The sequence below is a fragment of the Osmerus eperlanus genome, chromosome 7 (genome assembly GCF_963692335.1).
Source record: "Osmerus eperlanus chromosome 7, fOsmEpe2.1, whole genome shotgun sequence".
Taxonomy (NCBI): domain Eukaryota; kingdom Metazoa; phylum Chordata; class Actinopteri; order Osmeriformes; family Osmeridae; genus Osmerus; species Osmerus eperlanus.
The window spans coordinates 17711722-17737360 of NC_085024.1; the positions used below are offsets into that span (position 1 = coordinate 17711722).

Below are 25639 nucleotides of genomic sequence, written 5' to 3' on the forward strand. Positions count from 1 at the left end.
CATACATTTTTTATAAATTAATAACACCTGAATCATATATTGTGGTTTTGTGTGGTTGTCACAAGTAATTTCAAGGTACATGCAGGAAACCTCCTTGTACCTATTTATGAACAGTTTCCATCAAGACAGTATCAGTGTAAGACCTCAGAGTTATCAGTGGTCCAGACATCGGTCCGAGATATGTTTTCATCTCCAGTACACTGAAGAGAGGGAGACAGCCAGCGATAGCATTACTCACAATCCATTACCACTCCCTAGAGAGTGTCTATGGAGAAAGAAGTGAGAGGGGAAAATATGACGTGGAAAGAGCCCATTAAAGTAATGTTTGTACTTTTGGGGAAGGTGATGATTACAAGCACGTTCCCTCCAGTTTTTCACCTAAATTTTCAGGTTTTACAATGCAAACTGATATGGAAGCATATGGAAGTATCTTGAAATTATTATAGTAAAACTACATTTTCTATAGCGCCATCTCAAAGTGATTATTCATTAATATACAGTATATAATCAATTAAAGGGAAGAGACTGATATATTAAACCAATGGTGGCTTTAATTGAGTAGATAATAAAAGTGCTTAGGTAACAAGATTTAAAGATTACTTTTTCTGTAACAGTGACACAGTATTTACATATTTACATTCCAAGGTATCACTCTACTTTGTTTCTATCACACATACTTTCATTTCTCGTTTGTAGGTGAAAGGTTGAATTGAAAAACATGGTCCAGGCAGCTTGCTGTTTTGCACATACATTTGTTTTGAGTCGTATGGTTGTACCCCTCTTTCTATTTCACCTCCATCTGTCACTCTCCCCCTGCAGTTTCAATCCCTTTCATCCATCTGTTACATTTGAAACTATCTCACCGAATCTGTCACTATCTTTCCAATACTGGATTTTTGCACACGATTTTGATGTCAAAGGTTACCGAAGGTTAGCATGGTGACTGCTAAGAGATTTCCATGAAAGCAGTAGCTGTGGCTAAGCCAGTATGTTTAAATACCATACTGTATGTCTCAGTCGCTAAATCATTCTCTTTGTGAATCACTTTTTAAAACACCCAACTACCCTTTAAGAGCAACATATTTACAGTAAGTAGTACTCACATACTGTACATACATAACCATGTACATATAGTTAACATGTCAGAAAACATGAAGAGTACAGTGACACAAGTTAACCCTTTCTTTTACAAAATATTTCTTTCAACAGTAAAATAATAGAAGAAAACAGTCAACATGTTGATAAAATAAATAACAATACATGTCATGAAGGTTGGGATTTACAACTCCAGTGCTTTGTACAGAGTCTATAAATATAATTAATTGGGAACTTTTCCCATTTTGAGAAGTTCAGTGAATTTATTTTAAAAATTACAGTATTTTGTTTAATTGCCCTTCAAATAGCCACCACTTTGAAACTACTTAGTTCCAGTATTTCAAAATGGATCAATTCTTTTCAAACTGCTTTGCACGATGCTTCTTTTAAAATTGTGCCCCCAAAGCATTTTCATAATTTTTAGGTGGAAAGAGGTTGCCTCGATGTTAAATATAATTAAGGCTTCATGTTCTTTTTTTAAGGCCTTGTAAAGTCGTTGCTAAATTGATTTTTTTAAATTACATAGTAAACCTTCTGACCAATTCAGAGGGCTGTATGGGTATGGACTTTTAATGCTAATTTGCAGTGGATAGACAGCTTCAACTCTCCTTGTTTCGGGAGGGGGCCAAAGGGACACATGCTGACTGCTTAGGTTTGGTTATCTGCTGGGCTGAGGACAATAAAACAAAGTTCAGTTGTTTCACTGATGGCATATATATAGATAGATAGTTTAGATTAGGTCATCTCAACATCTGTTGATTCAGTTAACTGCTACATAACTTAGAAGTGACAATTCTTCAAATAACAATTGAATTATTATTTTACACTTTTTGATGATTGTTGTTTGTTAGTACATATGTATCAAACTACCAAAAATAACTGACTCCTTATGCAATCACACAAATGACTTAACAGGGTATTTAACAGCCAAGAATCCATTCACTTCTGAAAAGAATGCCCTGGAAAGATGAGCAGAGAAGCACAATCCTTGAAAATCCATGTCAAAAAATGTTTTGTTCATTTTCTTAGGCGACAGTGACTCCTTCTAAGTTTAGTCAACATGTCAGCCATGCACAGTCCTCATCAGCCTGACATCCAAGTCAATTAAAGAACAATCAAACAGTAAACATTTGACAGTTATTAGGTGCTCAGTCTCCTCCTCACTCAGAGGAGATGAGGTTGAGCCTGGACCAATCAGGTTAAAGACAGTTGAAGCAGCATAGTTGACGCCAGTGTTTCAGGCTTCAACAGAAGAAGAAGAATCCCCCCCTTTCCACCACCACCTTCAATATCTCTTCACTCTCTCCAACTGTTTACAAGATTCCAGAAAATGACCAATACCTGACATTGGAATGTGGACATTTTCACCCTTGGTGGGATGAGAAGTTTAGACTTATCTTTCTGGATCAATTCCATTAACATCAACAACGAACATTCTACCATACCACCCTTTTCACGGTCACCCTTCCCCTGGTCCCTGCTCCATTTCTTTTCCCCAGGCCCCCTCTTTCAAGTACCTTTACACTTTCTAACCTAGGATGTCAAGATAGACTGGGGGGGTCTTGACCAGGGCCATGAGGCGACTGTGGATGTCCTTGATGATCAGTCTTTGCTGGGGCTCCCTCTGCCAGCAGCCCTGCATCAGCAAGTGCACCTCCTTAGGACAGGTCCGCGGTCTCTCCAGCTCCCGACCTTGTGTAATGCACTCAATGGCCTATTGGGGGTGCAATAGATTTAGGTTCAGATAGTGTCATGTTTTATAGTGTTTACACAGTTTATTTCCGGGGATGTTTCTCTAAACAACCCTCCAAGGAGAGACATATTGATAGTCAGATTTTTTTGCTTTGATAAAGTTTTGCAAAAAGAAAGACATAGAAACTACTTAATGGTGCTATGAATAGAAAACCAATTAGTAAATTAATTATTCACTGTCAATGACTGGTAAATCTAGTTTTGTCTACTTGGATTATTGGCTCTTTCTTTAAAGAGCTGGAGAATTGTATGCATTTACTACTGAACTAATCCAATGAACATAATAGACCTGTCAGCACCGACCTACATCATCGAAGAATGGGCTTTCAATCAGATTCCATCAACCAAGATTGATTCTGTCTTTTAAAATGGCTTAATCTTCTTCATCTAACTTGTGGAGTTGGGGGATGATTTATCGCTGCCTTAGCTAACAACAGTTATAATTACACATGTCAATCATTGGATTTGGTTAACAAGATTAAACGTCATTGGCCCTGGTCGAAAATGAGGCCCAATGAGATTACAATTGAGTGGATGGGAAAAGTGATCCACCCTCTGTTTGAAAGGAGAGAGGGTGCTGAGTTGTAATGGTACAGTTGCGGTCACAACGGAGTCCCACTTCTTGGTGCACAACCTCAAGAAACTGGACTGGACTGCCCTTAATTGCTATGAACTTATTGATTGGCTGTGAATAAAATGCTGGAAACTCTGGTGCTCAGACCTTGCTATGCAAACAGCAAAGTAATGCATTTCATCATGTACTTGATTTTGTCTGGAAAATGCTGTGCATTGAGCTTAATACAGTGATGTTGTACAGTCATTATCTTTTTCCATCTCATTCTGTCATATCTTTATGATATGCAAAACCTCTTGTAAACAACATGCCCTGTAAATGTGTCATTATTTTGCCACAGCTGTATGCTGACTTGCCTACCTCACTGTTGGAGAGCTGGTACCAAGGCTGTTTACCAAAGGTGAAGATTTCCCAAAGAACCACGCCAAAGCTCCAGATATCACTTTCAGTGGTAAACTTCCTGTACATGATGCTCTCAGGAGGCATCCAGCGAATGGGAAGCATGGTACGTCCACCCACCTGTCCAATCAAATAATGAATACCATAACACAACACACACCAATTGTGATCTCTCTAGTCTCATAACTAGCAGAACTGAATTAGGCTTAAACCCCATAAAATGAACCCTACTCAAGTCAGGTCAAGGGGTCAAGGTCAAGTTTCCCCAAAAATTCATCCATTTCAACCATCATACCCGGTAGTAGTCTGTGCTGTAGATGTCCCGGGACATCCCAAAGTCTCCGATCTTGACCACCAGACCCTCCCCCACCAGACAGTTGCGTGTGGCCAAGTCTCGGTGTACGAAGTGAAGGGAAGCCAGATAAACCATTCCTGAGGCAATCTGGGCAGCGATCTGAAGCATCTGAGGAATGGTGAGCTGGCCCAGAGGTGCTATCTTCACTTCCTCCAGGATACAGGCATCAGGACCATGGGCTCTGTTAGGGGTGGGGGGTGGGGTAGGGACAGGGAGGAGGTCAAGGTTATCATACTGGCATTTGGGATATGACAAGACATGCAGCTGTATGCTATAAACAAGCGGTATGAGACTTCTGTCAGAAGAAACCAAGCTTATTATGTGGACAGATGTGGTGAGGCATGGTTTAACATTCAGTGTTGACCTAGTATTGGCCCTTCAGTGTACAACCTCTGCTTGACCCGATGATGTATCAGTGAAATGGGCATGACTGAACCATGCAATCTACAAATTGAAGCCTTTGGACGTATATGAGATCTGTAAAGTGTAATACATGGTCAGCATGAGGCCATGCCATAATAAAACAATTTAACGACGAAGCTAATATGGACCATAAGGCTTGTAATAAGCCTTGTATTAATTTCCCCATAATGTAATTTGGAGACGTATGACGACCATGCCTTGCTCCACAGTTGTTCTCACGTCTCCAGCTTACACCCACTCGTATTTGAATCCAATCACCAAATGAAAAAATCACCATTGACATGTCTCCATCTATCCTAATAGTCAACCTCTCCACTTTGTCACATGCTCTCTTTCCATTTTGCAAAGGAAGTCTATACAATCACTATTAGTTTAACAGGCAGGTGGTAGAGTCGAAAAGCAGCTGGGATGTAGGGCCTAGACACACACGTCTAGTCTGTCCGGTGGAAATGTGATTTTCATCCATCCCATCCTTGAACATATATTTCAAGTATTGTGTGTGTGTGTGTGTGTGTGTGTTGGATAGAGAGAAAGAAAGGGGAGTATTTGTGTGTTTCCTCATCAAGTCTCATTGTCAGTCTGGCCTCATGGACACCCAGACTATTTCCCAGGTGCAAAATAAGTGGTGTCGAACAACATGGTTTACAGTATAGCATCCATTCAGTTCCCTCCAAACAAAACCTGTTTGTTTCAAGGTTGTAGACGGAACAGTTTTTGTTGGTGTCCCTTACTGATGCACAAACTGTGTCTCGAATCACATAACCAAAAGATAATACTATTCTGATTTTCTTTGCAGTTGCTAAGAATGCTAACCTTTGCATGGCACCGTGGACCCATGCAATCCACCAACATTCGCTCAAGTGGCTTTAGCTTCCTTGAAGTCAATTAAGGGGCTTTGTTGAAGAAGGATCGGAACAGTGGTGTTTAAAGAAGATTGATCAAGGTTGCAGCAATCATTTTTAATCTGATGAATTCCTTTAGCTAGTTGAAAAGGCTCACCCTAGACTAGATCAGCAAACTATTTACAATAAGGACATACTATACTGATTGTCAACTGTCTATTACTCAACAAGCTCACATGTTCATAACTTAGGTGCTGTGAACAGTGCTGTAAATTTCACACGACACAGTACGTACCGGAGAAAGCGGTTGAGGTCTCCATGCCTCATGTATTCGAACACCATGGCCAGTGGCTCTCCGTCGGTGCAAACACCATAGAATCGGACAATGTGTTGGTGCTGAAGAACTGTGAGGAGCTCGGCTTCTCTCTGGAAGTCTTGCCGCGTTGATTCGTTTGCATCTTTGAGAGTCTGCATCGCAAAGAAATGAAGTCAATGAATTCTGTTTCTTGATTTCCGTTCAAATATACAAAAAGACTCAATGCATTACATTTAGCAGACGCTCTTATCCAGAGCGACTTACAGTAAGTACAGGGACATTCCCCCGAGTCAAGTAGGGTGAAATGCCTTGCCCAAGGACGCAACGTCATTTTTTTTCATGGCCGGGAATCGAACGGGCAACCTTCTGATTACTAGCCCGATTCCCTAACCACTCAGCCACCTGACTCCTTTGTTAATGCTGTAATACATCTCATAGCAGCACTACAAAGATTGATTTGTCTATTTAATTAATATGAAATAACTTAAATAATGCCAGTAAAGTACAAGACACTGTGGAACCCATTCTCCTACCTTGATGGCCACCAGCATCTTGTCACTGTCAGGGCTGAGGTTGGCACACTCTGCAAGGTAGACCTTGCCAAATGCACCTTCACCCAATTCCCACTTCAGCACAATGTCTTGTCTTTTTATATGCTGTACACCTGCACACAAAGACAGAAAGGCTGTCAGACAAAGACAAACAGAAAGCTCATTATCATGGGCAGTTATATGCAACCCCAATATATGTCCAACCATGCAAACTTGCCAAACTGATTACAACAATGATCTTCAGATCATTGATCTTCTGTCATACATTCCATATGCACCATTAGCTTTGGATAAAAGTTGTAAATAGGTTTAAAAACACTTTTTTCCACTTACACATATCTTTGTCTTTGATGATTCCACAGAAATACTGTGGATTCTCCACAAAGCTGGACATGCCTGTGTCCAAAATGCCCTCCTCTGAGGAGGGGGGGCTGGCCCCAAAGTTCATGAATCTAAGGGAGACAGCCATGTCATCCTCCGTGCCCAGAACAGAGGAGCCTGGCAGAGGTACAGAAAGACAGAGAAAGAAAAGGAGACAGGGGGAGATACATGTTTTTTTTTAATGTAATGCTTCAAATCTTTCTACTCCAATCCAGGCATTTACAATTCATCAAAAGCACATTTAGTCATATAATTATCAGTTCTTAAAATAGATGTTGCTGTTTTTCTCAAAACCTATGGCTACTCGCAACAAGTAATACTAATCACAGCCATCAACAATACAGCAATCAGTACAATATTGAAAAAACACAAAAACGAAGAAAATAATCAAAAATCCCTTGGACAGTGAGTCTGAACAGTAAGCAGCTCTGGGTGCGCTAGCCTATTAAAAGCCAAACAAGTGTGCCTAAAACCGTAAAACCCACTCAAGGAGGAAAACCACAGAACCCCCCCAGAGTCATCCTGATAGAAAATGGAGGATGGGAGCAGGGGAGAGCGAAAACGAACCAACATGTAAGGGAGGGGGGCACTTAGGCAATCATGTCCACTTAGGCACTTTATAGGGCAGTTGGCGTTATGTGGATGGGGGGTGGGGGAGGTGGAGGTGCGGGGGGTCCAAGAGGACCTATATATTGCACCCAGCCGGCCTCCATCAGTCTTCTTTAATGGCCCACACCGCGGTGGCTACAGGAGGGTTTCTGACGCCGTTCACTTTGCATGCTGTAATTAAGGCACTCTAGCCAACCGTGGATCGGGGCTGACAGTGTGCAAAGTTACAGCTCAGAGGAAACCTTAGATTAGAGAGCCTCCTGTGCACTACTTTCCAAAAGCAACTCAATTCCTGCTGCGGAACTGTTGGCCATTTCAGTGATGATAGGGAGGGAAAGAAATAGGGGGTATAACTCCTTCCAGTGTGGATGTTCTTTTGCAGAGTCTTTTTAGATTCATTATGCTTGGACTATATAGACATACAAAATTCTATCAATTATAAAATCTTCATTTAGAACCATGTTAGACTACAGAATATTCAATTTGGATTCAGGCAAGTGGTGTAATGTTTGAAAGGAGATATATATGGCCCTTGGACACTTTGTTTTCGATTAACTAGATTAACTACCATGTAACTACACAGCAATACTTTTGGTGAAACGTTATGCCTACATACAGTAGAAATTGCCATGTAATTCAATAGTATTAAGTGTTAGCGGCATCTTATTACAAAAGTGTAAGAATGCACAAGTCTTTCTGGGGAAAATTGCAGGTAAGCTTGATTGTTGTTGTGTACTTCATATTCTGAATTCATATTGTGTATCATGACTTTTGGACATTTAGTGTAACTTACGATGAATGCCAAACTTGGAATGTTGGCCACACTTGTTGATGACCAGGACCATGATCAGAAGGAAAGTGCAAACAAACACTGCTAGCCCCACTGCCACAGACACCTGTATTCAAAGACAGGAGTTGAGTATCAATCAGAGGAATAGTACGTAGCAAAACGGTTAACTGCATTACCATTAACATTGTGTGGATAAGCGTACCATGCGTTGAAATATTATTACCATTTTAGATGAATGGAATATTCACTTACCCCAAACACTCGACTCTCCAAGTTTTCAGTGACATCCTCATGAGATTTCTTGGTGGGAACTGGATGAATCATACACACAAAATTAATGTATAGTTTTTGGTTAGTAATAGAATAGTTTTTCTTCTATATACAGTATTTGTTGCAATTTGACCAATATTGAAATGTAATCTGTAATGTACATAGACTACTGATACTGGTGAGAATGACAGCATTTTTGACTTCACAGTGAAGTGGAATTCTCCAGTGAGTCCATCCATCCATCTACTGAGTAATACAAATCCCAGGAATCATTCAAAACACTTACTTGGATCATCGTCATTTAGGACTGGCATTGAGAGAGAAAACATGGAGTTATTCCAAGCATACATTTTAAGATTTGAATTTCCAATAATCTGAATTTCCAATGGAATGGAAAACAAAATCCTAATTGCCACATGCTCACCCGGAAACATTCCCTCAGGGGAATCAAACAGGTCAAAGGGGTTGTCCATGAACTTGCCCGTGGCTGTCTCTCGGTCACTCCCCAGTTTGTTCTCCACTATGAGGGTATAGTGGCCATTGTTCAGGTGGGTGGGCTTGTTGAGAAACAGACATCCATGTTTGACCGAGCCGTCGTCTGAGTCGGGAATGAGCTGTGTGTAGGTGTAACGGGTCTCATTGAGGGTAGAGCCATTATACAGCCAGCGGATGGTGGGCTCCGGATTGCCGTCCACTGCAAAGGGGAAACACCAGTGGTGCTGTGGCTCAGCGTCTCTTAGGAAAATAATCTTGACTGGAACTGTGGAGGGATAGGAAAATAGTGGAAATTCACTCAACATGGATTAATAAAATGAGAAAACTCTTGATTTGACTGTAGAAGTTTAAAGAGCATGACAAACATTTTAGTTACTCTATGTTGAAATCATAATCAACTGCTAAAATGTAAAAAGGTAACGTAAAATAGCAAAAAAACAGCATGTCAGCAGTGTCATTTAAAGAGCCTTTTACAGTAGGTTCCTCATTATGAGTTATGAGTCTATGTTGTCTTTCTGTAGTGAACCTGTTGACCTGCCATGAATAATGAATCTGGGACTCCTAAAGGGCCCCTAACCACAAAGGCTACCTGGAATACACGAGAAGCTAGAGGAAATGGTCTGCTAGATCGAAGATGGAGCTGATGGACAAAGTCCCCACTTTTTTCATCGTTCATTCCACTGCTCTTAACCCATGTCCCTGTCTGAGAAAGTGCAGAGCGAAGCAAGATACTAAGACATGTGTGCCGTTGGTCTACTACATTGTGTGTGCTCAATATCACAAGCAAAAATTTGCAATCCACATGGTTGTACTTATTGTCTCAAATGGACCAATTTAAGCATTAAAGAAAAATAAACCCTGTTGTGAGGTTAAATGTCAGTCTGTCCTTGCTCTGCTTATACATTACGTTTATTTAATTCACATATATATGATTTCTGAGAAGCGAAACTTTGGTATTTCAAACCCAACAACAGCACTACTTTGTTTTATTATGTTCCAAGGGAAATGGCTACACGAATCAAATGAATCCGTGGTACAAAGACACGCTCCACGGAGCGACCGAGCCCTGTAAACATCCCTCCGATCGGGGGAGGTAATTAAGGGTAATTAAAGGACCGGTGGTTAACGAGTGTCCGTCCACCAGGGGAGCTGATGTTGATAGATTAGCCATGCTAACGCACTTACTGACTGCCAATCACCGCCAACCAAGCCTTTTTCCGGAGTTGGAGGGAAAAATCCATTAGCCAAAAGCTCAAATCAGATCGCACAATGGTTATCAGCTGACATTTTTCTAACGCTCATCATTTGTCCCTTGATGCTCGTGCATTTTTGGCTCCAGTTGACTCCACTCTTTTCAAGCTTTTTTCCATGAGTGTCACTGAGGCGATGATAAATGATACAGTTTGAACAATATTTTCAGTAATGTACTGCTAATGCATCACACGCTCTCTCCATTGGGCCCAGTGGGTCTTGTCATTCTTTGATGGTGTTCAAAATGAACTTTAAGATTTCAAATTGAACTTTCAGACAGCACTAATGCATGGCTGAAGAGTAAACAACATCTGAATTCTCCAGTGTATAGTTGCTACATGATATAATTAGCATGCATTTGACGACGAGAAGCTCTTGGACTGTTTTCATGCTGTATTTCTTTGACCTTACTGCATCTTTGCAGAATGAGTGAGAGCTGACACAAAGTTGTAAGGAAAAGTGACGGGGGAGGGGGGTGCTCTATTTCAAGTCATATATCATTACTCAGAACCCTATGTGCTAACATTTCTTTCTTACATTTCTTACATTAATGCCGAGAACTTTAAAGGAGTGTGTAAGCTTTCAAGAGCTTGGTTGAACATTTTGTTTGGCACTTACATTCAATGTCCAGCATAACCATGTCATCGTCAGGTCCAGCCTGGTTCTCAGCCTCGCAGGTCAAGTTGTGGAGGTTGTCTTTGGAGGACATATTTGTTAGATGTAGGATGAGCTCCAGGGTGGCGCCCCAGATCCGTTCCTGAAGATGAGGGGAAACACCACAGCAGTCTATTCAAGTAAAGGTTTACAATACATCTCAGATACTAGTGTGTCAGTATCATTTCATTTAATAAAGATGATGGCGTGTATGTCTAACAAGGATAAAGTTCCACTACCTGTACGTCGTAGTGGGAGTGCAGTTGGTGTGTGCGCCATCTCACTGTGGGAATGGGAACTCCTGTCACGTGACACTCAAAGGTGAGGTTGCCACCTTCCTGGATTTTATTATTGGATTGCAGGATGGTCACCTCAGGAACACCTGCAAGAAAGTTGAGCGAAGTGATCTCATTAGCTTCCACTACACGTTTATAAAGGAACACAACTTTGCACTCCCATGTACAGTCAGTGACTATAAGATGTTTGCCATGTTTGCATTGAAGTCCTCAATAAACATATTATTCTCTACCAGATATAACCAGATGTAGAAACGTTCTTAGATTCCCATAGGGTCACAATTATGTAAATGTTACATACTGCAGTTTTCCATCACCAAGGAATTTAATGATAGGCTGTGGCCATCAGAGGAGCAATGCAGTAGTTGATTGTCCAAGTCGCCACGTTCATTTTGCTGCCATTGCTGGAGCCAATGAATATCACATGAACACACAAGCGGGTTGTCCCTCAAAATCCTGAAAAGAAAACAATTATTTGTCATAAAATACATTACATTTTAAAACCCATTCCTTCCTTTAAAGGAGTGTTTCGACTGCTATTCGGGCATTGCTAATATAACACTGACACAAGGGGCCATACACCTCCTGTAATGAGCTTAAGAACATGTAATAATATTAATATAAAGTGACTGGGGTCAATTAGACGATTCATGGTTTGACAAACAATGAAAGGGACACTATTTTTTACATGTTTTAGCCCTGGGTCTACTGAATACAAATCCACAAATAGTTGTGTACAGTGTTTTACTCACAAGTTTAGCAGGGGTAGAAAATGGAAGACCTTCCAACTGATATGCTCCAGAGAGTTGGATGCCAGGTTCCTACAGAATGAATAAAATAGGACTGAGTTTAATGGGTTTCGTGTGGACACTTCATACAACAGCATAAATCATCTGAATTCTACTGTTACATGCCCATACAGTACACAATACATGTTTAACCTGACATTACAGTTTTTTCTAACTGTCGAAAAGAAACTGCTGTCCCACAGTGACTTAATAACTTTAGTACAATGCATACCTGCTTTGAATTATTCTTTGCCTGAAAACATTAATGACTCCAAATGGAAACTGATCAATTACATTTGCAAGTGTTTCTTATCACACCATTGGCAGGCCTCTCATGTTCTCTCAATGTTCAGTGCATTAGATGATTAGTCTGAAGTCATAAACACTTGTCTGAAGGAAAACAATGTTTGGTCACAGTCTGAGAACCAAACAATAAGCTTGATGAATTAGCCTTGACATACACTTTTTGGATCTGAATGTGTTCAAATACAGTTGATACAGCATGACACAAAATATATACTGCAGGTAATGTAATTAAGGTACTATTATTAGACATATATTAACTACTAGGATTGAAGTTCTCCTCAAGTTGCTGTTGAACGACTGCTCTGAACTGATCCTCAGATGACCAAGCAGGTAAATCAAACCCCCTCAGAAGATGATAGCAGACCACACCAGGGAGGGCTCTAATGCAAAACGATACATATTCACTTTGGCAGGGGCAAAGGGGGCCAGCAGGGGTTAAATTATTTGTTTTCCCATCTCCCAAAAGTTCATGTCAGATGGGTTAGCCATTGGGGCCTATCTATTACAAGCTCGATTCTTCCACAGCCCACAGGGGAGGAGCATAGCCGGGAATAGCAGTTGCTTCACTCTGCCTTCGCATAAGTTCTGCATACATCCAAGATGAACAGCGGTTATCGGCAAACAAGTGACAGACATTGAGGAAAAAAAGATGGATGTGGTGTGTCTCCCCCACCGCGCCATCACACACACACCCCATCTACAACTTACAGTATCAAAGTAACAATCACCACATGTTCATGTGCTCTTTGGGTGAAGTCCCCAAATCTATAAGACACATCTGTTACACTCTACAGCCCCTCCAGTAAAATATTGATTAAGTGATAATGGACCCTTAGTGGAGTGGATTTATTATGCATCAGTTGTCAATAATCCGCCAAAGTGAGCGAGTAAAAGGTGACTGTTGGATGTCTTCTCCGATTTCTCCCCAACCCAGTCTCAGACCCCCTCCTCCACACCAAAACGGGCGGCCTTTCTAGTAAACAACATTGGACATGTCGCACACACTCTGTAAAACAATGAGGACAAGATGGTCGCGATAAGGGTCAACTACAGATGGATAGGATAACTGCCGTGTCTACAGCAAATGCCACACAAGAATTGAAAGAGGCACTACTTAGATTTAAGTAACTTTGCGATGACTATAGTAACCAATGTCATAGTGCCTTCCACCAATGCTTACATTAGGCTTTAAAATATTGTTAAAATATAGAAACACATGAAATTTATGTGTCTATATGGTAACACTATTTGCTAAGTGAATCTGTAGATATATACTCAATAAACCATCAACAAATTGTAAATTACTTTCAACTGACACTTTAACTCTTTTTTTGATGGTTTGAGCATCTACAGATGGTCCACAGGGGATTTTCAAAAAAGAGTGGAACTGTTGACACTTAAGGGCCACATTATTAGGTACGCCTTCTAGTATTGGGTTGAACACCCTTTTGCCTTCAGAACTGGCACAAAATGTTGGCATAGAGTCATCAAGGTGCTGGAAACCGTCCGCTGATTTTGTCTGTCATTGTCATGTTGAAGAAACCAGTTTGACATGATTTGATCTTTGTGAAATGGCACATTATCCTGCTGGAAGTAGCCATCTGAAGATGGGTACACTGTGGTCATGAAAGGATGGACATGATCAGCAACAATACCCAGGTAGGTTGTGGCTTTTAAACGATGCTCAGCTGGTACAAAGGGGCCCAAAGTGTGTCCATAAAATATCCCCCACACCATTACACCACCACCAGCCTGAACCGTTGATACCAGGCAGGATGGATCCATGCTTTCATGTTGTTTACGCCAAATTCTGACCCTACCATCTGAATGTTGCGGCTGAAATCTTTTTCTATTGTTCATTTTTCTATTGTCCAATTTTGGTGGGCCCATGTGAATTGTAGCCTCAATTTTCTATTGTTAGCTGACAAGAGTGGCACCCGTTGTGGTCTTCTGCTACTGTAACCCATCTGCTTCAAGGTTTGACGTGTTGTGCATTCAGAGATGCTCTTCTGCTTACCTTGGTTGTAATGAGTGGTTATTTGAGTTACTGCTGCCTTTCTATCAGCTCAAACCAGTTTGGCCATTGTCCTCTGACCTCTGGCATCAACAAATGTGGGCATTTGCCCACAGCATGACTGACCCACAAATGTTTGGAGACATAAAGAGGAAAGACAATCCTTAAGTAAAAACAAGGACACTTACACATACTGGAGCTTGAGGTTGTTCTGGAAGGCATTAGCAGATATATGCTGCAGTTTGCAGAACGTGATGGTGCTAGGAAAGGTATGCAAAAACACACACACAATACACAACACGCACACAACACACACACACACACGATAAACATGAAAAGCTAGGTAATCATAATCAATTCTGAACAGAAGATATTGAACAGGTCCACAAAGATTAGTCAAATAATATTTAAATTAAAAATCCTCCTTGGGATATTGACTTACACTCAACACAAGATGTTTAGCCCTTAATAAAAGAGCTATAAAGGGAATTCACTTTTGTGTTGTAAGTTTAAGACTGCATTGATGGCTGTCACTTTAGAATAAAGGACTGTTACAATCACTGACTAGATTAGCCAATGATATTACAATTGTAATAACTCCCTTTTTCACATTTTCTTTCTCATATTCACCTAAACCAAGCTAAACTATGTCTATCTAAAGAAAATCTACATACGAAAAAAACACTTGTTAGGTGAGTTACACTTTATAGTAAGTGATTGATTTCACTGACTGATTCACTGACTATTCACAACTTGCTATTAAAGAAGGCTTGATACAACTGATACATGAATGCCACATCAGTATGGAGTGCAATTTTGGATCATTAAAAATGTCAGAACAGTGAGTTATTGGGGTTTGAACTGAAGAAGTAACTCAGACAAGCAGAAAAGTCTATATGCGGCCTCCAAGGCCAAGTTACTCACAGGTTCTTCAGCTCCCTGTAGTTGTCAAGGTCGTGTCTTGTAATGTTCTCCAGGGTAACCTGGTTTTCAATGTAACTGGGGGAGGAAACAAAAATATGATTTCATAAAACAAACAGAACTATTCAATTGTTGCCATAGACTTGAGTTTAGAAGTAATTCATTTAATCTGACTAATGCCAAATGAAACTCTGGATAAAGAATAATCTGATTAAACCAATCAATAACAGCTTTCGATTAACATGTAGTATTCTGAAACTGGACTTACAGTAAACCAAACGCTAAGTAACATTTTGTACACAATCGTTCTAAATGTTTATTTAATTTTTTAATAGGATAATTCACATGATTTATTCTGGACAGGTCGCACAGTTGATAGACCAGGGAAGACCAATTATAAAAAGCAACAAAAGAAATATCCAAACTCAATCTTGTTTTGAGAATGTCAATACATTTACATTTAGTCATTTAGCAGACGCTCTTATCCAGAGCGAATTATAGTAAGTAATAATAGTCAATGCTTTAGAAGTCTTAGATCATTTTTTCAGATGTCTACTGGGTTCATCTAGACATTTTATGCAACTCAATTCAACATTCACTCCAAGTTGAACAAACGTATCAAGGATTTTTATGGCTGCATTTGTGTGAACAGTTTCTCTCTTTTTAACAGGGCCAGGGTAAGGAGAGAGTGAAGGAGTAGGAGGGGGACAAAGACATGGACGAAGATGGAGCAATGAGAAAAAAATCCAGTTCATGGAAAGTTTCCCCATTGTCTGTTACTGTAAATATATATATTTTTAAGGCTACATTAAGGCCACATTAAGGCCAAATGTACAACTGAACATATTGCCTGCACTTAGTAAGACACTATCTTGTGCTCAATTTTCATCCTTTTCAGGTGAATATGAAAATGAAATAAATAGAGAACCTTCCCTCAACCAAGCCTTTGTTCTTTGAGGTAAGAAAACATGGTCTCTCTTAGTTAGTCTGTACATTCTGTGTTTATATTACAGTGTGGCACACAAACAGATATTTATGCATGTACGATTGACCCATGCAGCAGTAATGTGATTAGAGAGCAGGTGGAACCAGAATCACCCATCACCCCCCCTTATTGGATTGAGCCAAGTGGGTAATATATCATCCATTGTTCTCCTGTGGGGGGCATTCGCTTGGCAATTCTTACAATTGCATTTATAACTTAGCACATGATGAATTTCTGGCCCGTTCCTCAGTTAATGGCTGCTTGTTTGTTTCTCATATCAGCTAGTGTTCTTTTGCACCCACAGTAAAGTGTTGTCATTTACTGGCACACTACATGGAGAGGTAAACACATGCCAACAGAGCCTTCTTGCTTATTGATTGAGTGACTCATAGTGGATGTAGAAGAGCTTCTGAAGTCTGGGGTTTCATGTTTAGAAACAGGTACAGAGAAGGTGTTAAAAGAGTGAGGAGAGAGAAGGCAAGAAACACAGAGAAAGAGAAAGTGAGTGAGGGAAGGAGATTGAGAGAAAGTAAGAGAAAGCTGTAGAGAAAACGACAAAAACAACTGGCAAAAATGAGAGAGAGAGAGAGAGAGAGAGAGAGAGAGAGAGAGAGAGAGAGAGAGAGAGAGAGAGAGAGAGAGAGAGAGAGAGAGAGAGAGAGAGAGAGAGAGAGAGAGAAAGACTGCTTGACAGACGCAGAGGTGACCAAAATTGACTTCTGTATAGCTGTTCACAGATGTGGTTCCTTTTTAACAAGTGTTAATTGCCCATTTCTAAAAAGGACAATAAAGACAGAACAGCATGGCAGTACAGAGAAATTATGCCATAATTCAATCTTGACATATTTTTCATTTACCAGTACTATGTTGTTAAGAGTGTAGCAGGATTCTGTGAATCACTGTGAATCAACAGAAGTTGTTCTGTTCTCTGAGATGAAAATAAGAATAGCTTACACATGTACTCTATAATGCACATTTTGACCATCAGTACTATCACTACCATCAGTCCTGCTCTCATGCACAGTGTCTCCTTACAGTGTATCAAACCAGGTTGTACTAATTCAACTGACACAAGACCACGACAACCTCAACAACCAAAAATTCTTGGACTGATTACTCTTTTTGGGATATAATTGGGAAATTCCTTTCCACCCACATCTAGTCTGTATCTACCTTAGATTTCAAAAATTAGATTGTTTCTTCACAAAACAGCCTGTCTTCTAGTTATAAAAGTACTTCATGAACCAGTAAACAAACATAAAGTAAACCTCACTCTCTAATACACATAACTCTCTCTCAGGTTTCCCCAAGTTCCATTACTGGAATATAAGTGCAAGACATCCTACAAATTAACTGAAGTTTGCATTTACCCATGTTGTTGTCAAACTATTAGTCACAATTTTCAAAACCAACCCACCATGCTATACAATATTGATGTACCCACATCAATATTGTCTTTAGGTAATAATTGTAATCTATTAAAAACACCAAATTGATGGAAATATGCCACAGATGTGCCATGAGGTTGTATCTTTCTATGTCATAACAACCACTTGTTTGTTGCTGTGAAACTTCCGAACACTTGTTGTTCTGTGCCAAGCATTACAGCATTACACCATTACACCAAGTACAAACCAATACAGTTGCAACCTGACTTACCATCAAAGCAACAAAATGGTCTAAATCAACGTTTCCAGTGTAAAATACTCGGAAAAGACAAATACAAGGACTAACAGATTAAGAGTACAACAATATCAAAGAAAAGACATGTTAGAAATCAACACATTCGCAAGAGGCATGACAGAACTTATCAATAGACAAACCAACCAGTACAACCAACCAACAAAGCACACTTACATCTCTGTGACGTTTTCGCTCTCCTGTGGTGCCAGTGCAGGGATGCTGGCAATGCCATCAGGCTCCAAGCACTGCAGCATGGCAAAGGAACACCGGCAGGCTGATGGGCACCCACCCAGGACAGGTGTTGGTGCCCAGCAGAGTGCAGTGAGGGCCAGGGGCAGTGCCAAGGCCAGTGGGAATGTCCATGGAGAGGTGCTCAATGCCATAACCGTGATGGAAAACGTGGTCTTCTTAATGAAAGGAGTAGTGTTGTTGTCAAGTAGAAGTGGTTGTATGGATAGGATACAAGTGACAGGATGGTAGCTTCCACACACAGTAGCTCTTCCCTTGGCTGTCTGGCAGGGTTGTGATTCCAGCCAGGAGGTTTTGGTATTGAGCCACAAGCAGCAATGAGCAGAAGGAGTGAGATGCAGGCAGGCAGGCAAGGGGCCCTGGGGACATTGGAGGGCTGCAGCCGCCCTCCCTCCCTATGTCTTTCTCGTTCTCTCACTCTCTCACAGAGGGAGGGGCAAGGCAAGGCCATTAGTTGACTGTGTTTGAGAGCCACAGTTATCAGACACCTAAGGGAAAGGCTGGAAGGAAGGAAAGGGTGGATGATGATGGGAGGAGGGAAGAGAGATATAGGACAGGATGAGGTATCATCTGGACAAGAGTAAGATGTCTCCTGTCCCAGCAATGATTAGGATTGTGGGACAAGTCAAGATGTTAGGACTCTTGGAGAACAGTTTGAATAGCCATATCTATGAAGGATATTTCAATCTAATGGAATAGTAGTGAAGGTTTTTGCTTTCAGAAACATTTCCAAAGCAGTCAAGGTTGAAATGAGTTCAGACTATGAAGGTAAAGATAGGGTATTAATGGGTTTTTCCTTGACCTTAAATAAGTAAATACCTATGAGGAGAAAAGAGAAAGCAAGTGCTTATGATGTCCGCTTCTTACATCCATATGTTGTTCTTACCATTAAACTCAGTGACCTGATAACCCAAATACTAGAAATTTTTACCAGCTTCTATATACCTCCATTTATTTTATGTTAAGCATAAGTCTCTGACATTACCATTAAAAAAAATTATTACATTATGAATGAATGCCTTTATTGTCATTGCACTTCTCCTGGTGGTGACACATAGTATGACAGGACAATATAGTAAAACATGAATTAAGACATAAAAAAGAGACCCAATCATATACTCAATCAAAGTCTATTCAAAAGTTTAAAAGAATGTTCCAACAGGTCATTTAGTTGCAGCAGTAAATATAAGGACTTCATACGCTCTGAATCATATCAGTCTATACAGTAATATTATATCCATGATGGAATTCATGGATATAAGGCCCCGAGAGGCCCCGGGACCTCTGGGAAGAGGCCCCGGATAAGACCCAGGACACGCTGGAGGGACTATGTCTCTCGGCTGGCCTGGGAACGCCTCGGGGTCCCCCAGGAAGAGCTGGTGGAAGTGGCCGGGGAGAGGAAAGTCTGGGCCTCCCTGCTTAGGTTGCTGCCCCCGCGACCCGACCCCCGGACAAGCGGAAGATGATGGATGTATGGATGGAATTCATGGAATCAAAAGTACCAAAAAGATATATATATCAAGAATGTCTAATCTTTTGAAAGAAACGGCCTCCAACTGCTAATATAGATATAAATGCTAGCATTAGCTAACTGCTGAGACCTATTGCCATCCATCTTTTGCCGCCTATATGAGTGGAGCACATTTTTACCCTAGGGACAAATATTTGGCCCCACCCCTATCACTCTCCGTCGCTTCACACGAGTAAGGTCGTAGGGTCCTGACCACAATTACGACCCATACGCTGAATTGCCATTTTTGCTGAAGTAATCAGGGCTATAGCGATGGCTCAGTACTTCTTCACTCTCTTACTTCAACTGAGCTCAGCAACTAGAGTGAAGACACAGGGATCCTATTCATGGCAAAAGTGTTCTAGAAGAAGAGAGGGCAATTAGCTTGATGTGAAGCATTATGGGAGGCATTTGCTATGTGGCATGTTCTTACCTGTTCAACCAAGAAATGATTTTATAAGAAGGGTATAGGAGTCACTCAGTGGTAGAGCATCTGACTGTAAATCAAAAGAAGAAAGGTTAAAATCCACACATCAGTGTGGATATGTGTCTGCTGAATTTACATTATTTATGAATCAAAGTGTATGATGTTTGGGGGTAAATTGTGAATGTAATCTAGTGAATTTGTTAATGTTCAACCACACAATTGTGTCGCAATATGCAAGCATATGTAGTATCTGCACTGGCCAACTGTTCTGAATACATATGCATTCTTTGAGGTCGTGGAACTCATAGTCACTTGTTCTGGCTATTGAAAAAGAACAAGAAAAAAGAAAGGCATTTTTTATTAAAATGTGTTTGGGTTTTTTGTTCCACATCTATAATGATGTAATTAGAGTTAGGAAGTCTCCAATAATCAGTGACTGAGCAGGATACCCTGACCAAAGCAACCAATTTAGACAATGAGTAATCAAATGAAGTACAATGCACTTACCACCCCCACACATCATCAACCCTTTTCAGAACCATTGTCACCAAATGACCTGTTAGATTTCAGAAAAGTTTTCAGTTCCAAAACACCATTTAAGAAAAAGAGCAGTTTGGTCATAGTACTTGTAAATAAGCAGTTTGTGTCCCATTCCTACCTTCCATCAACAAGTCCACCACTTATTCTGAAATAAGCAACTTATCGTACAAGTCACACATCTTTCGTGAAATATGATATGAGTTAGGCCACACAACACTAGGACTAAAACATCTAGGCTATTAATACAACCTATATTTCCAAACTGTTGACATTAAATTACTATGGCAGTGCATCATCATGATTGACAGTGAAATAAAGGGTCAATTATTATTGCTTTCACTCTCAGGAATCAATCTTTCTACCATCAGGTCAGATATAACCACATTGGTTGAAAGATCATTCATTTAGAAAATGGCTGGTCTCTGTGGCATATGAAGCTAGGCCACAGGGCCACACCAGCAATCACCTGTCCACCCACCGTATTATTAGACCATCTTTCTTTCTCTCTCTGTTTAATTATGTAAGGATATAAAATAGAGTGGACCCCTTGACAACATCAGATGTGCATCTTGGCTCAGGTACTGCCCTTTTCTATGTATTCAGAATTTGTTCACCACCTTGATTATTTATATTGTAGGCATTAGCTGATTGACTGAATCATCTGGTTTAATCTGATATATTTTAAGTGGCTTGCATTTCAAATGAATAGACAAAATCAAAGAAATCACCATTACCATGAATACAATTGAAAGCGATGACAGATGGAAATGGATGTTCATTAAGACTATACCATCTTTATTCTTCAAAATCTCTTCATTTCTCCTGAATATTAAAGTAAGCTGATCCCATTAAAACGACATTGAAGCAAAAGAGATAGAGAGAGACGATAGTACCGTTAGTCTAAGAGAGGCTTCTTGTCTGTCTGACATTAAAACAATACTCCTCATATTAATTCCCTGCATCAGGAGTGAGGCCGGTCGAGCATGTGGAGTAGAGTAAAGACAGAGCTAGTAAAAGCTCTTTTGGACCAGGTACAAGGAAAGGCTTTTACACTGAGAGTGGTTAATGCATACAGCGCCCGTGTCCATACAGGCTGAGTTGCTACAGCTCCCCGTAGAAGTTGTACATTAAATTGTTCACGTACGATTGTCTCCCAGGAACGGTACTTGTGTACAGAAGTGTGCAACATAAGGCATAGGCAGGTTTCGATGAATATTTTCTCCTTCCCTTTTCTTTCGTGATGTCCAGTTGGTGGTGATATTATGTGACTTGATGGGTGCTCCACTGCCTCAGCCAACCATCTCATGATCAGTGATAACTCGGAATTAGCCTCAAAATTCCCCAGATCTCAATCCAATCGAGCATCTGTGGGATGTGCTGGACGAACAAGTCAAATCCATGGAGGCCCCACCTCACAACTTACAGGACTTACAGGATCTGATACTAACCTCTTGGTGCCAGGTACCAAAGCACACCTTCAGAGATCTAGAGGACTCCATGCCTCGATGGGTCAGGACTGTTTTGGCGACAAAAGGGAGACTTACACAATAATAGGCAGGGGGTCATAATGTCATGGCTGATCGGTGTATTTCACTGCAAGGACTGATTTTTTCCCCACACAACCAGTTTTGTGATACAACAGCGTACGATACCATGATACAGCTCTCTCGGACATCTGTATATAACGTCAACCTTAAGGCTCTCAGGGACAACAACATCTAGCATAATGGGTATGTCCATTCCAGTTGATTCACAATTAGTCTTAAAGTCAAAATGTCAACAACAAACAGTTGCTCAATAGCTTTACGTATGTTCCTTTTTGAAAACCAAGGGCTTGAAACTACCAACCAGAAGTTGAGGGATGGGGGTTTTGATTGGCAGTAGGGAGAGCAATTACTTTAGAGTGCCACAATGTAGAGAACATAAGCTAATTATAGAGAAGCAAAGCAAATAGTCAGACACAGGTGGTGTAGGCTGGAGGAGTTGCAGTTGCAGGAGGTTGAGAGAAATGCCTTTCATACAGTAGCCTACTTCATTAACTGCATTTCCACTTTCAATTTCTCTAGTACTCTCCGTCTTACCCTAAACATGAATTTTAGTAAATGTCTACAATCTTTTTCACTTGTTTCAGAGTGCAAGACAAATGTGTGTGTGGTCTATTGCACTACTGTAACCCCCTTATCAAAGAAAGCCTTTCCTTCTGTAAAATGTATCTTATTATGTCTATCATGTGTGTACAAGTTGGTTATTCGAGGACATAAGTCTTTCATATTTTAGATATTGTATGACCATACAGTATCAATCTCATACTAGGTCAATTGATTTATGGATGCATGCATAACTGGAGTTTCAGTTCACGTAACATGTTGTTCTTTTACCTGCAGATATCTGAGGCAGAATCGCGACATCCCTGTTACCATCATATACAAAAAAATACCATTCCTATTACCAGATAGGATCAAAGTAAACTAGTTTATGGAAGTGGAAATTCACCACAAAAATATATTGTGACCAACATTATTTAGATATTTTTATCTACAGATCTGAGGACTAGAGGAACAAAACCATGGACATTGCTATCACTGGCCAAAATCCACCCCAATCCCTCCTTTCCTGCCCCCTTAAATCAATACTCCACCAAGCAAAACAAGGGTGTAGGGTGTAGCTGTCTCAAATTCATCAGCCTGTTTTTTTCTCCCCAGTCTTATTTTCCATTTACATCTCAAGCCCATCAACACCCAGAGCCCAGCCTAGCAGGCTGGTGTGTGTGTACGAGAGAGAGAGAAACTCACAGGGGTAAACCCAGGATCGATAAGCTAGGGGAGCGCGGTGTAAAGGGAGGGGTATAAGGTGTAACTCGAAACCCCCTCTCTCTTTTCTCTCTCTCTCTCTCTCACTCTCTCTCTCTCTCTCTCTCTCTCTCTCTCATGCAGATGAGAATGAAACATGAGGAGCTTGTCAGAGAAGTTAGCCCAGAGACTAATGAACACCCTGATCTCTGCTCTCATTCTCTCACATTCCTTTTAAAGTAGCTAGTTTGCATTCACTTTCTTTCGATGCCTTTTTTCTGTGCAATTCTCAGTTCTCTTTCACATGGACGCAGTACATTCAGCAATGGACTGAGCATGGCAGCAGTATGATCAGCAATGCACTTCTATTAAAAAAAAATGAATTATTGTTATAATTGTTAGTAGGCCTTATTATTAGTATTATTGGATATATTAATTACGCAAACTGTGAATATGAAACTCATAAATACGAGAACTCATAAAGAGACACGGAAGTCTTTTTAGACTATTTTTGTCCATTGTAGTCATATGTCTAATGGAAAGACAGAAATTTGTCGGTAATCCATGCCCAAATTGGAATAGAGCTATAAAAAAAGAGTTATGATTTTGTTATTGTTATTCCCTAATCTTTCTTACGCATCTCACTGCAAACCATCATGTAATCCAGTCTAGTGTTTGCCGTATATTCAATATAAGACATAAGTGCTTTCCTTACAGTTTGTTATGAATTTTCCCCTCAGTCTATTGATTCATGGGCGCAGATCTCAGAGAGCATCAGTTCTAATGAGTTTATGCCGGAGCACTGTGACCTAGGGTGAGAAGCAGCACACCGTGTAACCTTATTAGACACAAGTACGGACCAACAGCACTTACAGTATGAACACACACACTCACATATACGAAAAAGGATGCAAAAACACACACTCTCTTTCTCAGTCAGACCTCTCTGCGATACGTCTCCTACCTAATGTTCAATTATTTTTAAATGCACCAAAGTATTATCTTGTCTCTACACATCACCACACATCTTTCATGCTGCCATGAACTGACTGGAACAGCATGGACTCCTGTAAAGGAAACCTATTCTCAGCCAACTCGGTGTTCAGTATGAAAGGTGTGGAACGACTTGGCTGGGTTGTGTGATCAGAATGAAACATTTGAGGTTAGAGAGACCAGGAGGAGTCAGTGCAGCTCTTTCCAAGTCACGAACCCAGAATCCAATAGCTGTATTTAGGAGAAAGGTATCCCCTGGGACTGATGCCCATATGCTTTGACATTTCCTTTTCTTGGATAAACTCTTGCGAACCTTTACTGTGTGTTAAGTGTTTTTGCCCATGAATTTGACATATTCGGTCCTTACTTCATAAAACTATTGAATTAGCCTGGAGTGTACACAAATCAGTTCAGAAAAAAACATATGGCGATACCCTATCAAAAAAAGACATGGAATAAAACTGAACATGTATTCAGTTTGGATGGAAAAGTGTACAGGGCCTAACTGAAACATGTTCATAAATAATAAACATATTCAACAAGGTTGTTAATAATACAAGTACTAAATAATCAGGGATTTAATAGTTATTGGTCATTTATTAGTTATCCCAGAAGTTCAACCCTATTTGAAGGCTTTGACATGGATTCTCTCAGTCTGATATATGACATCCATCTAACCAGCTGATGATGGATCAAAAGTTGAGACAGGGACAATCTCAGAGCTCCACTCCATTGATTAGGGGTCAAGATGATCAGAGGGCTCTGAGGCTTCCCTCGGGACACAAGACATCCAGAAGTCCTCCTTTCCCAGTCTCATGTCTGGCTCCTGTCGGAACCTCCCCCCTGGATACTGCCTGAACCTCCCCCCTGGATACTGCCTGAACCTCCCCCCTGGATACTGCCTGAACCTCCCCCCTGGATACTGCCTGAACCTCCCCCCTGGATACTGCCTGAACCTCCCCCCTGGATACTGCCTGAACCTCCCCCCTGGAAACTGCCTGAACCTCCCCCCTGGATACTGCCTGAACCTCCCCCCTGGATACTGCCTGAACCTCCCCCCTGGATACTGCCTGAACCTCCCCCCTGCCCTGTCAACATTCTCCCAAAAGAAGAGCTGGAGCATATGAAGAGAACACAGAGTACAGCTCTTGGACTAAATCACATGTCAAAGTGGTCTAATAGTCAGACTCAATAGACTCCTTTTCCCAATTCTGTCCTGTCCCATTCATTGACCGAAATGGTCCTGAGGCGGCTATAAAGCTGCCAATTAGGAATGGATGGATGGTTTGGGTACATCTGGGTGTGAGGAGTGGCCCACCAGAAACTAATTATTTTAGATTGATGCCTTGTGGAGGACCTGAGTCAACTCCACACATCAGAT

The 25639-nt window shown here is 40.8% G+C and overlaps 1 protein-coding gene across 1 annotated transcript; it reads right to left on the bottom strand.

Moving 5' to 3' along the window:
• Positions 1-506: 506 nt before the first annotated feature.
• On the bottom strand, positions 507-18345 carry ntrk1 (neurotrophic tyrosine kinase, receptor, type 1). The gene is made up of 16 exons (XM_062465426.1): positions 17925-18345; positions 15086-15160; positions 14350-14421; positions 11806-11874; positions 11355-11509; positions 10997-11139; positions 10722-10860; positions 8782-9117; positions 8340-8398; positions 8091-8193; positions 6641-6805; positions 6290-6420; positions 5736-5908; positions 4116-4356; positions 3782-3940; positions 507-2809 (listed from the first exon to the last, which is right to left on the bottom strand). The coding sequence occupies exons 1-16, from the start codon at positions 18131-18133 to the stop codon at positions 2624-2626; spliced, it is 2415 nt and encodes an 804-aa protein (XP_062321410.1). The 5' UTR covers positions 18134-18345; the 3' UTR covers positions 507-2623.
• Between the last annotated feature and the right edge of the window lie 7294 nt (positions 18346-25639).